This window comes from Fringilla coelebs (assembly GCF_963513975.1).
Source record: "Fringilla coelebs genome assembly, chromosome: 1".
Taxonomy (NCBI): domain Eukaryota; kingdom Metazoa; phylum Chordata; class Aves; order Passeriformes; family Fringillidae; genus Fringilla; species Fringilla coelebs.
This window is the reverse complement of record NC_140028.1, coordinates 99371263-99388119: the sequence shown is the minus strand read 5'-3', so window position 1 is coordinate 99388119 and position 16857 is coordinate 99371263. Positions and strand designations below refer to the sequence as shown.

The 16857-nt window shown below is 39.2% G+C and overlaps 1 protein-coding gene across 3 annotated transcripts in view; it reads right to left on the bottom strand.

Annotated features, from left to right (window-relative positions):
- TPK1 (thiamin pyrophosphokinase 1) overlaps positions 1–16857 on the bottom strand; it is a 310310-nt gene that overhangs the window by 103792 nt on the left and 189661 nt on the right. For all 3 annotated transcript variants that reach the window (XM_084212076.1, XM_084212077.1, XM_084212078.1), the window contains one exon: positions 4462–4608. In XM_084212076.1, coding sequence (XP_084068202.1) covers positions 4462–4608 — 147 coding nt within the window. The remainder of the gene's footprint in view (positions 1–4461; positions 4609–16857) is intronic.

Genomic DNA, 16857 nt, shown 5'->3' with positions numbered 1-16857 from the left:
GCTGGCTCCCACTGAAGCTGTGCTCAGGACCATGCTGACTAATTATCTGCACAGCCTCCTCTATGGCAATACTTATGTTAATTAAAGGCCTTGCTAATACCATGATATTAGTTCCACCCAGTGCAGGGCAGAAGGTGTAATGGCATTTTGTAAATAACCAAAGGAGCCTTACAGTACCCACTTAGAGAAGGACATGGTTTTTATCTCATTTACAACCTACGAGAGTGTGGGACCAAAAGACTGCCCAAAATACTTCTCTTCAAGGAAATGATGGTAAAGAGCCAAGAATAAGGGATGGAATTCCTGATTCTTATTGCTCACATTTAGCTGCTGGGCCACTACCTATGATGTTAAATTATTCATTGTTTCTCACAGGGAAGGCAGGCATGCACTCAAAAGAGAAGCCGGGCACAAGAAAAAGGGTTATCAAAGTATTCACACACTCTTTCAAAAGAGTTAGTTAACTGACAAAAATATGCTGCTGTAATGCATTTTCATGTGCAGAGGAGCAATTCTCCTCTACATCCTAGGGCTGGAATCCTGTGTGGGGAAAACTGAACTGCTCAGTATATGTAAAAGACAGGCCTCATTAACTCTTGGACATCTTCTCATTTCTTGGTCATAAATCCTATTACCTTGTATTACAAACTGCCATAAAACTTACAGATAAAAGATAATTTATGCTCAGTGTACAGAAGCTAATGTTTCTGTACTCCTGAGAAGCACACAACCAGAAAATGAGAAAGTATGTATGTGAAACCTTAAGCCATTCATATTGAGCATGGCTAGCATGATAAACATGACTCTAAGGGAATTATGCTCTTCAGCCAGGGTATAGTCTAATGGTAATTGATATTACCAAATTTCTAACATAAAATGTATGAACTCTTGCATAAAATATCCTGCTTATAAAGACTGATTACTCCTTATTAAAAATTCAAGCTTTCCTCCCTCCCCTGCTACAGAATGAAATATGATATCTATTCAGTACACAGGTACATTTTTTTCTTTTTTTTCAAACTCCAATCATCAGATAAGAAAATGCTTCATAACAAGCATCACATCCTAGAATTCTTACAAAGTTTCCCTATTTCTGACTCCTATCTTAATTAGTGTTGCATGGCACACAAAAAATAACAGCCTTTGGAGTTGGCAGAATCAAAGGCAGCTCAATCTTTTATTTGCTTTTTCTCTGAAGCAATTTAAATTCCTTAGACTTTGGCACTGATTTTAACTGTATTGGTTATCTGCTCAAAGGAGTATTTTGCTTTAGTGAAGACTGAGCAAATGTCCTCATTTAGGATGCTTGTCATTAGTTTTCCTTTTCCATTCAGACAAAAGAAAATCTTTCACTGTCAATTTATAAATTCTGTAGCTACAAACTATGTTCTCATTGTGTGGGCCCTTCCACAGCTGCTACTCATTTCATGCCTGCTTTCTTTTCTTCAATATTTTATTAGTGGTTTGACATATATTGGAATTAATTTATCTAAATTTACATACTTACAGTCTATATATCTACATTTCAGCCTCCCACCCAGTTTCTCCACAGAGATCATGTAGACAGGTATTTATGGGATGTAATTATTCCCATCTTTTTCCTCATTTCCTTGCAGGAGCTCATCCTTAAAGGTCAGAAATGAACATGAGAGATTTTACTTCCTTGAGGTCTTCTTAGCTTTCCATGTCCAAAATTTTTATCTCTATATTTCAAAAACTTGCACTCTCAGTCTATTTCCCCAGAAATGCCTCAATACTCTAAGTTCTAATTACCCGGATAATGTGCTTGGATTCAGTACTTGGATAATGTCATTGGCTGATGAAAAAAGGCACTGTTTACCTGGTCCACCTTGCCTGGTAGTCTGCACTGGATCCCAAATCTAGCATTGTCCTTGCTGTCTTCCTCTTCCAACCCTGAAGACTTCTAGCAAGTCCATAATGTTTCCTGCAACACCGTGGACTCTTTACAAGTGTGTTAAATATTGATGTATTTCTTCCACCATAACCTTCTACACCAAAATTGTAACAGTGTGAAATCTCTCTCTTTCAAACAATTAATAGATTTTTGGTGGCTTTAGATATCTACTCACACCATCCTCCTCTTAGTTTCTGCACTGGTAACTATAAATTCACCAGCTTGACTTATTACTCCTCTTGTTATCCTTCCTAGGGCTCCTAAGGAATTATCAGTCTATGTACTGTATCAAAAATACTTTAGAATCTGCCTAGGTACACATGACAGAGAACCACTCTCCTGCTGCAATGAACCAAAGGCTAACATTATTAGCAAACAAAACCATAATTATGTTTTGCTCATATATTTTATCCAAAGAATCCAATTCTTCCCAAGAAAGAAAATTTCTGTTCTACATTTATAGAAATGTTTCTGCTCTACATTCATAGAAAAAGCAACATGTTCTCAAGTTTATAATTTGCATCATCCAAGATTTTGAATCTCAAAACCTTGCTTAATTTATTGCACAGTTTCCAGACTTGCATTTCAAACAGTCAGTGGGTCTCCCACTGTGTTAAACTCCCTCCTACCTTGATTCTAAATTACAAAGGGAAGAGAGGGAAAAGAGAGAATGTCATGATTGTGGCTGTTTGGAAGAGAAAAATATCAAGCTAAACTCCATTAGAAAAAAACTCAAAAAAACAAAAAAAAAAAACCCCAAAAAACCCAAACAAACAAAGAAAAAAACCCACCAACCCCCATCCCCCTCAAAAAGCCCCAAAAAACTAAACCAGCCAAAAATGAGAGAGAGTACTTCCAAACTTAGGATCCTTCTTTCTCTCAGCTTTTTAAAAGAAAAACAACTATCAACTATGCAGGATTAATGTTATTATCCACAACAGTTGACTGAAAATGCCAACAGTGACAAGTTTAGACCAACAATGGAAAGCGATTTTGTGTCAAAGTTAGCACTAAGGTTGATTAAATGGCCTGCCCCTATATCTGCCCCTTATTTCTGTATGCTAGAAACAACCTGAAGTTTCCTGTGGAACTTTGCCCATCTACAAAAAAATATTAAAAGCTTTTTGTACGGCATTATTAAAAATAGAACAAAGAAGTTTTCAGAAAACAAGACAATTAGCAACCTCCCATTTCTATTTTAAATGCACAGATGATGTTTTTTTTTTCAAGTTGGAAAGGCTTTTATTATTCATGGAAGACTCATGAAAGCAACCTCAGGCATTGCATTTTAAAGCTGCTTATGGAAAAGATGAATGAAAATAATTATAAATCTTTCCAGTCTTAGCAAGAATTTTGTAAGTTAAACTGTAAATTGTCCACTTTATTTCAGCTCTTCAACATGTTCTTAAAAATACCCTTAAAGAAATTTACAGTTGTCAGCAAAGTACTGCACTCACAGTTCAATTACAAGCAAGTTATTCCTGACTGTTAGATTTTAACCACAGTTATCCTTTATTTCTCATTCTCCCTCACTCTGCTGCCTCCATCTATTTAGTTGTGCAACTAATGATCAGAGTAATTCCTCATCATACAGGCAAAAGAGCTCCTGTGCCTACTACCTTTCCTGCAGACACAGTACTTCAAATTGTTAATAGAGCACCTGCTCCTGTGGCTTTAAATCTATAATCTCATAGAACTTTATTAATGCTTTTCTCAAATTACACCGAAGCACATCTGGTGCAAGGTTGTGTCAAATTTACCTGTGAATGTTATTTATTTTAATAGAATAAGCTTTCCAAGAGAAACTGGGAAAGTTAGGTAAGCTATTAGAAACCTTGCCAAGGGGAAAGCATATTTTCAAAAAAAATAAATGAATTCTTTTAGAGAACAGCGTTTGATGTTTAGATTTGCCTTTAATTTAAATCTCAGAAGCAGAAGATCAGCAAGATATTTTGTGTGTGTTGTTTTATGAATCAATAAATGCAATAACAGATCTGAAAAACCACAGAAATAACACATCTCAAATAAATTCCCTTGTTGATGCTAGATGGATTCCCATCATAATGAACTGCGCCATTCAGACCGCCTGGGAGCTCTGCTTGATGTGTATGTCAGGAACTCCCTCACAAACCCTCTCACATCTTTTTTTTGTTCCTCTTATTGAAGACATCCGTATTTCTACCCAACATGCAAAAGGGGTGTGTGCTAAATTTAGACTTACTGGAATATAATGTAAAAGGTTAATTTTATTTTTTCCTGTTTATAATAAATATTCTATATTTATCCAATTCGGTTTTTGTACTTTCTGGTTTTCTTGTTTCTCCCCTTTAAACAAATTTATCATGAGCAAATTAAACATAATCTTTTCCAAAGGAGGAATTCAGAGCCCATCATTTGCTGTCCACTTGCCTGCAATGTATTTTATATTTCAGCTCTGACCCTACAGAACACAGCTGATAAAGTGAGCATTTAATGGTACAAGACCTATGGTGTCAGGGTGGGTGGAAGGTCAGTTTTATTACAAAGTAACTTTTCCCAACACTTACGGGTTGAAGCAGGTAAATCAGTGAGCTCTCCTGGATAACTATCACTGGAGAAGGAGTGATACTTGTTGCATGAAAAAGCGTTTCCACCGAAGCCATTGTTTGGTCAAAGCGTCCTCCAAGTCCACCCAGAGCCACAATCACATCGACCTAAAAGACAGAACAAAAAGACTCACCAACAAAAGTCTCAGGAATTATCTTTGGATGCTGAAAATCCACAGTAAAATCATTTTGAGATAAAAAAAAAAAAAGAAGAAAAAAACCCCAAAAAACTACTGACTATAGAAAAGCAAATGTAAAATACACTTATTTACTCCCATTACTGACAAACACTGTTATGTGGTTTTTAAGGTGAGTATTAAAGCACCATAAATCCATGGCCAACATGCGGCACTTTTTAAAAGGACATAACCATTCTTCCTGAAATACAGGCCAGTCTTTGAAGGTACTAACCTGTCTGTCCTGAATATATAGTCTAGGATATATCACTCTACATGGAAACTCTTTGGGTAAGCTTGGTGTATCTGAGCCACAGAATCCCCAGTTCTTTGCACAATTTCATGACTATACTCACAGTTCACAAAGCAAATAAAGGAAATACCAGGTTAGGCCATTATGTGTCATTTTCATTCCTGCCATATTTCAATGTACAAGCAACACCACTCAAAGGCTGGCCCTGCTCAAGATTAAAAGTAGTTCTGTATAGAAAGTTCTGCCCCGAGTGACCAGGACATCACCTCCCAGCTGTCAGGGACAGACAGCCTCAGGAGCACTCTCCAGTCCCAGTCACACAGAAAACACCATCTGACAGCTTGCAATATGCCATGGAGTGGGACTGCTCCTGCTCAATTCTCTCACACAGGTGTTCCAGACTCTGAACACTTCATTTCCTATAAGCAGAAAAGTGGTATTCAAAAGGCTTGGTTAAGAGCTTTTAGGTACTTAAATAAAAGGTCACTGAGTGAAAAGTATTATTATTATTACTTCCATAATGTAGATCAGTTATGTTCAGTAATTGTATTTTAAAAAGCTAATGCTAAGTCATATCTAGGGCCCTAGGACATTGCAGCTCTGAAGTCTCTAGAAGCTGCTTTGACAATGGCCATCTGGTTAAGTTTCCATCTTTACAGAGCTTAAGTCTATGGTTTCTGTGATTAAATGAAATTTTACTCAACCCAAGAGCCACATAATGGTGCTCTGTGTATCTGGAATGATGTATTAATAGCATCAGCTTCTAATTTTATTACCAGGTCTGAGGCTTTATGATTCTGTTGAATATTGTTTTGCATGAAAATTAAGGTTTTGAAGATATATACCATCTTTTCATCACTACCTGGAAAATTCTTCAGAGGCCAGAATGGATCAATATAACACATTACACTAGCAGCAAACCCTGAAACAAAAAAAAACTATCCTTGTACTGCTGACAGCATGTATTTTCTGTGCAGATTATGGATAATACAGACCAAATGTACAACCAAGAGAATAGGGATGGTAAGAAAACTTACCCTTAAACAGAAGATGAAATAGCAAAAGGTAAAAAGCATTGTGTTTCCAGCTAAGCCATAATACCATAATATATTTTCTCTTTTATTGATTCCACTTTAGAAACAAACTGCTTTTGTTCGACTGGTGATGACTGTGAGTTAAAAGGGTGGATTGATTCTCTGAAAATAATACTACTAACATGACCCACCAACACCCATCAGTTCCCTACCAGACAGCCAGCAGTAAAACGCTCCTCTCCTTCCCCAAGGGAGGCCATGGAGAAAATCAGATTTACTAACCTGAAACCACAGTGAACTTAAGGTGGCTTGACAAAGGATCAGCATCCACATGTATGCTGTTTTTCTACTACACAATAGGACTGAAGCTCAAATATTAGCCTACATTAGTCTTCAAGTAACCAAGCAACTACTGTATAGTTTCTTGATGTATATATGCCTCACCATACATGAACAGGTAATTTTGGACTTTGATGATTGGTACCAATATAAAAGGAAATACAGAGTTCCTTTGACTCGGAATTGAAATGATGCAACAACATTCTAGAGGTGTCCTCTTTCCTTTGTAAACCCTTCTTTGTTATTACCACACATGTGCTTCCCATGAAGTTCAGTACCCAGCTCAAGTTATGAAGTGTGCAGAACTGCAGAGTTCTGTGGCAGAGACTGCCAGAGAGCTGCAAGTTGAAGAAAAATGTAGCAAAGAAACCACTTCTTGTATTTTCAAGTAATACAGAATCCTGCTCAAAGTCTTATTCCTTATTCAGTTGGAACGGTGCAGTATTGTGGATGGGTTACCAAAAAGTAAGAAAAAGCCCCCAATATAGCATGGAGTGAAGGCATGTTGAAAAGGCATTCATAAACCAGAAGTAGGGGGTTGAGCTGTGTTGGGAGAAGGATAATAAAGATATCTGAAAAGGGAATGTATCTATTATTTAGGGTTTGCATGGACTGTGAAAATGAAAAACAAGCATATGCAAACAAACCCAGCTGGAGTGTGAGAGGAACAGACAGAGAGAAAAGCTAAAATTCTGCATTTCTATGACAGTTCACAGTACCACCTTTCACTGGATAATCTTGGCAGAAGTGACAGGCATCCAGACGCCGTAGGACTTCTAGAGTCTTTATTTGAAGGTCTAGGCATTCACACTTTGCTTATTGAAAAAAACCACAAAAAGGCTAAGTGCAGCCAAATCCTCAAAAACCTTTTCATTCTAAAGCTACCACCTCTGTTAAAAAGAGAAAAACAACCTAAAAAACACAACACAAAAATCACAACCTAACAAAACAATCAGTTCCTTCCCTGCAATCACTGCTCTTGTCACTCTGCCAAGAACTTAAGAAAATAGATGTGCCACGAAAGCACGTACACAGCTCTGTGTCATTCTAGAACCTAAGAGAAAGTGAATACTCGAGGACTGGTGCATTTAGATATTCCCACACTACAGAGAAGAAAGGCCATTCATTTTTGCACTATGATTTCCTGCATACCACAGGCCACAGAATTAATCCTGTTACTGCTAATGAGCCCAGCAGGCAACATTTGACTAACATGCTGTACTTCAATTGAAATGTTCATGCTTCACATAAATGTCCCATCACCAGTCCCCTTACTCAATTTGTTTTCACACTGTGCCATTCATTTCCTAAAAAAAAAGGACATAAAATCATAAATAACTACAGAGAACAGCTTATATCATTGCAGGCACATCCTCTTGGGCTATCTATAATCTGAATTAAATGCACAGTATCTTTAAAGGCTATCAAGCTTTAACTTAGAAATAGTGGAAGATCTAAGGGTAGGATCCAGTCATCTTTAAAAGATACACCCATATGTTAATATGCCTTGAGAAAGTTTTAGAAGTCACTATCAAAGAGCAGGGCAGTTAAAAGGATAAGGAAAGTACAGAGTAAAACTTTGTGCTGGCAATTTAGGGATGCATTTTTTTGTTCTCCTGTAAACTGTAATTTAGAGGGTGCAATAACCAAGGGGAGCTGAGGCTCTCACCACGTCAGAATGAAGTTGCTCAGGTTTCTGTTTCCACTCTCACAGAGACTACCGAAACGGACAACCTGGTGTAAACTCTTTGCAGGCTTGCTGAATTAGACACAGTGAAAGCTGGCCCAGCTAACATTCCTCTTTCTAGTATAAATCACTTAAATACAAAGAAGATTTTCACTTTGTGACTGAGGAACATGCATTCAAGGACACAGGAAGCTGGGAACTGCCGGGAGTGGGAGAAAAGAGAGCAATACCTAGCTTTGAAATATCAGCATCTCCATGTAAGAGTGAAGTCCAACGCTCAAACTGACAGCGAATGATGCACACTCTTTTCAAAACCATGCTCATTATCTCTGATAAGAAATCCTCTCCCCAGGGAGAGGACAGACAACTCAAAGGACTTTCTTCACCATGAGTTCACTTTTAGCCAGACAACTTGCAAACAAAAATGCCTAAGTCTCAGGGAGGTGGGTAGATGAAAGGAAACAAATTTACTACCAGCAGTAAACAACTACCAGCAGCACTGAACAAACTGCAAAGAAAATCTCCCCTAAAGGAAAAAAAAGAAGGCAAGAGTAATCAAGACCTTGTAAAAGCTCTGGAGTCATGACTAAACCTCCCCCTGCTCTGAGATCATGGAGACCACCCATTACTAATATCCAAGATATTAGTATGCCAATTACAGGTTAGATATCTGATTGGAACATAGTGGGGTTTTAGCACCTTCTCACTTCACTGAAATCCTTTCATCTCCACAACCTTTCTTAATTTTCTAGAACTCATAAGATGATTCCTTTAATTTAATTTTTAAAGGAACATGACATAGACAACAAAATTATTGTAGTAATATGCATAGCATGTTGGAAGTTTATTATATGCTGATATATACATACACACATATATATATGTATCTTGTGTTGAAAAATGAAATGTTGAAAATGAAGTAGTAGTGTGAATGTTACATTTATTATTGCTTTATTGGTTTGTCACTTCATCAATTTTGGCCAGTTTACAAGAAAAGCATTTTTTTTTCTTCATAAGGCAATTTTTCAGCTCAGGATGTGGTTTAAATTATTTTCTGGTCTTTGCATCAGCTTCAGTACCAAAGACTAAAACACACCCAGCACTTCCCTTGATAACAAATGGGCCAGAGTAGTTTTTAACTCATTTGCCCATAGCAGTGCCAGAGCTCTAGTGCTGGTCAGATAAGTAATTTTTTATATCATCCTCAAAATTGCAATGTAAATTTCATGGACTACTAAAATCTAATAATCCAATGCTAAATAAGTAGCAAGATATTGTCCACTAGAGTTGATTATATTGGCTCCCTAGCTCAGTGTTTTACATAAAAGTATGCCATTCATTTCTGTAGAAATGAGATGCTGAACCGTACAGCAGCATCAGAACTTTGATCAGGTAGAATCCTCTTTACTTTAGCCAGAATTTTCTTGTTGCTTCATCCACGTGACTCTTCCTGGGAACAAGAGCTCTCAGTCAAAGACTACCATCCTGTGTGTGTACCTGAGATGATAACCTTCAATCAGCTTCATCCTCACCTCACTGACTCCACTAATCTATATATTATATTGTTCCAGCTCCCTCACAAAGCATTTCTTGATTTTTATCTTCATTTTCTTCCAGTTTCACCCAAGTGCTTTCTCTATTGGTAATGCTTTTTATTTTGAATAAGAGGTTAATTCTCTCTGGTAATGACAATAAGTATGCAAACAGATTGCACTTGTCTGCTTAAAGCAAGAAACATGTATGATGGTAAAATGAGAAAGTTAATCTCAAAATCCAGAAACAGACTTGAGTTGCTGGAAACATTTTAAGGTTGGTTTTACTATCGATTTGTGTTTACATTTCTGGTTGAATAACTATTTCATCTCAAAAAAAAAAAAAAAAATGAAGCTTTGGCTTTGCCCTCTTCTGCAAGTAAATGGAATGTCTGAGAGTGTATATGACATAAACCAGCATTAGTTTTGTGGAACATGAATTTCATAACTGACTTAATTCTTTATTACTCAAAGAAACCTAATCAACAAAATCCTTGTGGACTGCTGGGTTCCAAGCAATCTGAATTTGACTTCCTGCTTTCCTGCTGAATATTTGTGTCTGACCTTGGTCAAACAATGCTCGCTGTGCCTGAGGTAGAGAGAGGACACCAACAACTCCTCCTTTCCTACTGCTGGTCATCTGGAGCAAATTCTTTCTGCCTCTGAGATCAGGGTCAGTGGAATTCCTTATCGCCTAAGATTTTCTGTGTGAAGGGTTTGTCTGTACTCCTGACTGTTACCATGCTGCGCTGAGTAGGTAAAAGCACTACAACTCGTCAAGCAATCTGTTTACTGATGCTTTGGAGGAAAATGTGTGCTGGTTTTGATCCAGACATATTTATTTTGTGAATGAACAAGGATTCCAGGACTATCAATCACTTGTCTTCTGAAAAATCTTAAAATCTTTTCATCTTTTACAACAGTATGAAAAACATTCACAAGCTAATCTTTCTCTTCCCATAACTGAACTAATGTAATCCACAGTGTGCATTGTGGTATCACCCATACGGAAATGTGAAATCAATGGCTAAACTGTCATATCCCTAAGAAAGGAAGTCCTGGATTTGTATTAGGAGCAATGCAAAAGGCTCTTGAAAGATTATACCAAAATGGTCTAGCAAATATCTTCCATGATCTAATAGCCACAATTCCAGTCCCAAAAGCTGTGTTTGGCACATGCTGTGGTTTTAGTCATTCTGAATCCTGCCTCCAGGAGTTAAAATAAGATAATAACTAGAAACCCTCATCAATGAACAATTTAAGGAAGGAAAAAAAATCTTCTTCAAGAGAATCTGTTCAATGTGAGCTTTGTATCCTTCTTAACCCTCGCTCTCAGTCCTTACCATAGCAGCCTTCCTCCCTGTCCCTCCAATACATTTCCATGTTGTCACAAGATCAGCAGGGCAACACAAGCACAAGCCACTGCTTCTCAGGCAGCAGAGCCCCCACCCCCTGTGCTGATGCCTCATCCTCTGTGGATCTCACACTCCTCAACAAGAGGCAGCCTGCAGCCTGTGCTGGAAGTTAACCCAGTCCTGCAGCAGCAGCAGGTGGGAAGGACACTGCACAGGGAAGAGGCTCTTTGTTGCAAAGAGTCTCTCTTGAAAGCCTCTGTTCTTGCCCCAGTGGGTACAGATCATGATCCAAACCAGGGAGCCTTGCCTGGGACTGTGGCTCCTGCTGCAGCCTGCTTGGCACAGTGCTGTACAGGGAGGTCCCTGGCTACTCAGGACCTGATGGATCAGACACTGGAAGTTCTGCCTGCTGGCCACAAACACCATCTATTATCCTGTATCAGTGAGAGCGTGTGCACCTTTGCACATCTCCATGAGCCCTGACAACTTCCCTTCAATTTCCCCTACAGTTCAGTGCTGGGTTAATCTCAGCTGGCTGCCAGGCATTCACCCAGCCTCTCTCACTCCCTCTCCTCAACAGGACAGGGGGAGAAAATGAGACGAGAAAGCTCATGGGTCAGGACAAGGACAGGGAAATTGTTAATTATCAATTACCATCACAGGCAAAACAGACTTGACTTGGGGAAAATTAATTTAATTTATTGCCAATTAAAAATCAAATTAGAGAGGTGTTGGAAAGATGAAAGTTTGACAAGAAAGTCTCACAGATATGTAAGCTTGGCAGAAAGATTTTTGAATGTGGAGTTTGATGAAGGAATAGAGTTGGAAGCAAGTTTTGATATAGAAGAAAATGATTGCTGAGCCAGTCTTGCTGGATAACCAAGGAGGCAAAGGGTATGTTAGTTAGAAGGGGTTTTTATGACTTAGAGCAAAGGATAAACCCACCTCAAACAAGAAGATGTTTTTACCAAGCAGAAAGATAGCACAGGCAAACAAGCCTGCCGATGTGGCAAGTAGAAAAAAGGTCTCAGAATTTTCCACTGCAAGAAAACTGAATGACAACTTCTGGCTTAAACTGTAATGTACTGACTTTTAGTGATTGGAGAATAATAACATGAATATGGTAATGATAGCAGTTATGATAGGCTATAGATAATAGTCAAGGGATAGATTGGTTCTACTGTATTAAGATGCTCAGCAAAGAAAAGTATATAATGCATTGTAACAAAACCAAAGGGTCTCCAGGCCTGCCTGCAGCTGGAGCTGACAGCTGTAGGCACAGGCTCTGTCACCCACAACCCTGGAACTGCTGTAACCTCATGGATGGAATAAACTGCATTTTGGAGACGTGCCTGGAGTCCCACATCCCTCATTTCAGCTCTTACATAGAGGGGAAAAAAACCCCAAAACTAAACCCACCCTTTCATCACCCATCTTTTTTACAGGCCCAGCTTCACTCCTTCATTCCTTACTCCTCTATCTCACCATTCCCCTGAGTGACAAAGTGAAACAGGGGACTGTGGTCAGTTCATACCAGCTCCTCTCTGGGGCTCCTTCCTTATCATGTTCTGCTACAGTTTGGGGTTGTCTCCACAGAATCCAGCCCCTCAGGAACAAACTCTTCTGCCATGAGTGTGGGCTTGTTTTCACAATCTGCATCTTCCTTCAGGGCACATCCTCCCTGCAGGATGGCACAGGGCCCTCCACTGCCTGCAGTGTGGATGTTTGCTCCACCACGGTGTTCCATGGGTGGATACCTGCTCCAGCACGGGCTCCTCTGCACAGGCTGCAGCTCCCTCGGGAGAGATCCACCTGCTCTGCCCAGGGTTCTCCAGGGGAATCTGAGGCTGAAGCCCCCCCTTCTGCTCTCTCCTAGGCGCTGGCACAGACATTTTGTCCCCTTTTCCCCTCACCCCTCCCTGCCTGGGCTGAGGGGCTCAGCTGTGCCTCTCCTCATGGACACCTGTGCCCTCCACCAGCACCTGGGCACACAAACCTGACAGCTCATTATTATGGCTGTTCCTCTACTAGAAGGCTGAGCTGAAGAGATGATGTGCATTTCCTTTCCCACCACGACTTCATTGGTTCTGTTTCAGCTCCTGTTCAGATGCTGGTCCAGGACCCTTGGAAAGCCCACAAATGAAGCCAAACAAACCCATGATATTGTGAGGCAACGGGGTAGAGTTTCTGCAGCCAAGGGTGTCCATATGAAACAATGCCAGGTGCCCACAGACACATTCCCATGAACAGGGAATGCTCACTTCAACACTATTGAGAGTTGTGACCTTTTCCTGTCGCTCCCTAGACCAGCTGTGTCTTTTCTTTAAAGCTAACTTTCTGCCTGGTTTTGTTTTCAATTTTGTCATATTAAGTTTAGGTTTCAAATTTTAAGGAAAGAAGCATAGATTTTTAAGGAGAAATTTAAAGAACCTCAATTCCCTTTATATATATTTGTGTGTGTGTATATATATATACATACACGTGCACACACAGAGACACACTTTTTTTTTTGTTTCATCTGAGTTCAGAGTAACAACTCAGGCACTTTCTCACTGCAACATTTAGCAGTGAAGTCTGTATAAAAGATGTCACAAGTGAGGCAGAGCCTTGGAGGACCTTCACTCTCCTGCAGCAGCATCACAGAGGACATAACAGCCTGAGGCACTTGTGTCTAGCTAGGGTGAGCTGTTAGCTCTGCTATTTAAAATGTTTCAACTCAGGTTCACACAGGTCTGAAGATCTCCCAATAGGTCCCAAAAGAACAGTAATATTTTCAGCTGGTCTGAACATTAATCTTCATGATGAACAAGGGGATAATAACCTGTCCTATTATACTCCAGAGACGAATAGAAGACCTGAAACTAAAGATGGAAAATTTTTCCTGTGTCTCTCAGGCCCCATTCTGTGAATGGTTCCTCTTTTGAGTGATTTCACTGAATACTTGGGCAGTACACAATGACTTTTTTTTTCCTAAGGGAGTGCAGACTTGCAGAGAGAAGTCTTGAATTTATACTTTTGTTTCAAAGAAGCTGGACATATTTTTATACTGAAGGAAGTACATTATGATCTGGATGTCAATTTTCCTCGTCAGCGTATTTTCAGTATTTATAGCAGGTAAGTTAAACATAGCCAGAGTAATTATAGAATGTATTTTATTTTTCTACACTGTCCTCTAGAGCATATAAATTTAGCCACACACTTAAAAAGAAATGAAGCATGATTTCTTTAACTGGAGGCGCTTGTAAAGCTGTAAACATTTTATGCTCACATTTAATTTGCAGAAAATATTGAGTTTTAATTGTTCAGTACTTAGTTCAGTTGTTTAAAAGGGAAACTCGATGGGTTCTTTAGTCAAGTTGAAGAGACCATCCCCTATCAGTGGCAAAGTAAAAGGCAGGTGATTTAATAAGGAATAGCTCGAGCATCAGAACTAGCAAAGCCTGATTGCCAGGACAGCTCTGCTATGAAGATGCTTCAGTCAGTCCCTACTTTTGTTGAGCTTGTGGAGCTGCCTTATTTTACTGTGGGAATACTGTAGGGGCCTTTCATATGTTACCAGGCTGCCTCATTTTCTCAATATTTGCTAAGAGTTAAGTTAGTCTACACCCCTCTGCCCCTTCTTGAACAGCATTGGTATCAGCAAAGAGGTGTAGAGATAAATGTCAGGAAAAGCCAAAGGACTGCAGAAAACAATGAGGTCTCAGACTAAAACATTTCTGTGTAGCACCAGCCACACACTTTTACTTTCCAATGGTCTTAATACCTTCCTCTCCCCTCTGTGCCAATACTCCTTTCTAGGTAAGGGAAGCAAAAGAAAAGAAGAGCCACCACTGCTTCAAAAGATTTTACCAATATTACAATTTCACTGTTTCTCTGGGCTGTTCAAAGGCTAAACAACAAAATTATAAAAAGATGGCAAAAAAACCTGTAAATAATCCAAAACCAGTAAGGAAGAATTCTTTTATACATTACTTAGTTTATTTGAATAGCCATTTATATGAATATAGGATAAAAAAAGAAGCCACAGGAAAAGTTAATTTGTTGACTGATTCACCCTCTGCTTTAAGGACCAGATCACTGCAGCTTACGAAGTTATGAAAGTGTGCTCTCTAAAGCCAGTGTTTCTTAAACTTAGCAATGTAGAAAACTGCTAGAAGCTTTTATGAAACTACCTCTGCAAGAGCCAAAAAACCTGTCATTCTTGACAGGCATCTCAATTTAGTAAGAAGAAACCAATTTGAGTTGTAAACAATGCTCTATTTTAATCTGCAGTTAAAATTTACCATACTAGCTCAAATTTCTTAATATGCTTAACAATAAACTTACATTCCATTAACTAAACAGAATCTAATAAAAACGGTCGTAACTTATGGGAGATTTCATAACACCACAGCATTCATTTGTCAAGCAAAAATAAAACAAACAAACACAAGTTATTTATGAAAATCTCTGGCAACAAACTGAGGTCTCAGTCCTTGAACTGCAAAAAAAATTCCTGGTGTCAAAAGATATGGCTGTTCAAGATCTCCCTCTACAACACCCACGATCACGGATCATGACCGTGCCCATGCAAGTATGACAGTCTTTTGAGGATAATGACACGCCCTTGTAGCCCAACCACTTTCCCAGCACGAGGGCAGTTAGATCAGCAATAGCTGCCCTCATGGAAACTGTGCTCCTGCAAAGCAGAAGGGGCTGAAAGGGGGAGGAGAATCACGTCTCCTGTGAGAAAGTTACAAACAGACCAAATTTGGTGGTTGCAAAGGGAACAGTACATCGCCTGTAGTAACCACACGCTTTCTGCTTCAAATATATTTAGCCTTTAACTAAGTTGAGAGAACAGTTGCGGGCTTCCTCATTAGCTTCTGCAGTCTGGTTAATGAGCACATCCTTGATCTCTTGAATCCCTTGAACTGCCTAAATAAACAGTATTTTTCCCCTTGTTCTTCCTCTCCCCAAAGCTTGATATGGGATTTAACTTTTTCAAGCAAACAAACTGAAATCAGTGTGTTCTCCAGAATCCCTGCCCTGTTTGTGTCTTAAAAAAATTATCATCACAGGTCCAATACAAGACCCAGTAGAGCATACAAGGATTGCATAAGAAAATTTCTTGGTATGTGATGCACTGTGTTCTTGCAGACACCCATACTGCATAAAATTATCTGAAGGCAAAGATATTCAGTGTCTCTTAAAGCTCACAGCTACAGTGCAACAGGAAGACACCTTACATGATATTAGGGTTTCTCTTTGGCAAGTTCTGATATCCTGTATTATAAGAAATGGATTTTTCCATCCCTTTACAATGGGAAGCATTAAAATAATTAATCAGTGGGAAAGATGGATTAGATACTGCATTCCTTCAAGGTAGACTTGGACCTTAATAGTTAAAATAGTCTTCAAGGATATGTCTGATGCCCTAAAGGAGGGATTTACTCCTGTTGAAAACTATTAGGAAATTCTACATTTTAGAAGTGGAATTAACAGGAAACACTTCAGATTCATTTGTTTCTTTTGGACAGGAAAGGTTTATGAAGAAGATTACTATTAATAACTCATGAAAAATCTTTTGATGCAGCACTTGACAGAATAAGAACCTTTTCATTACACATATTTAACTTCCCCTAAAATATATCTCATTTGCATTTTTATTCTCCTGTGAAGCATTAAGAAGAAAAACTCAGTAGTGCCACTGAAACAGAACAGGTTTATTCTCAGCCCTTGCTTCTGTATAGGATTTGGTGATAAATCCACAAGCTTCAGTGTCCTTATGGTCCTTCAGGTCCAGTGGTGAAGCACTGGAACTGGTTCCAGGCAAAAGTTATGGGTGCCCCCTCCTTGGAAATGTTCCAGGCCAGGCTGGATGGGGCCCTGAGCAGTCTGGTCTAGCTGAAGGTGTCCCTGCCTGTGGCTGTGGGTCAGAACTAAATGATCCTTAAGGTCCCTTCTAACCCAAACCATTCTGTGATTCTTACAAAAGCTTC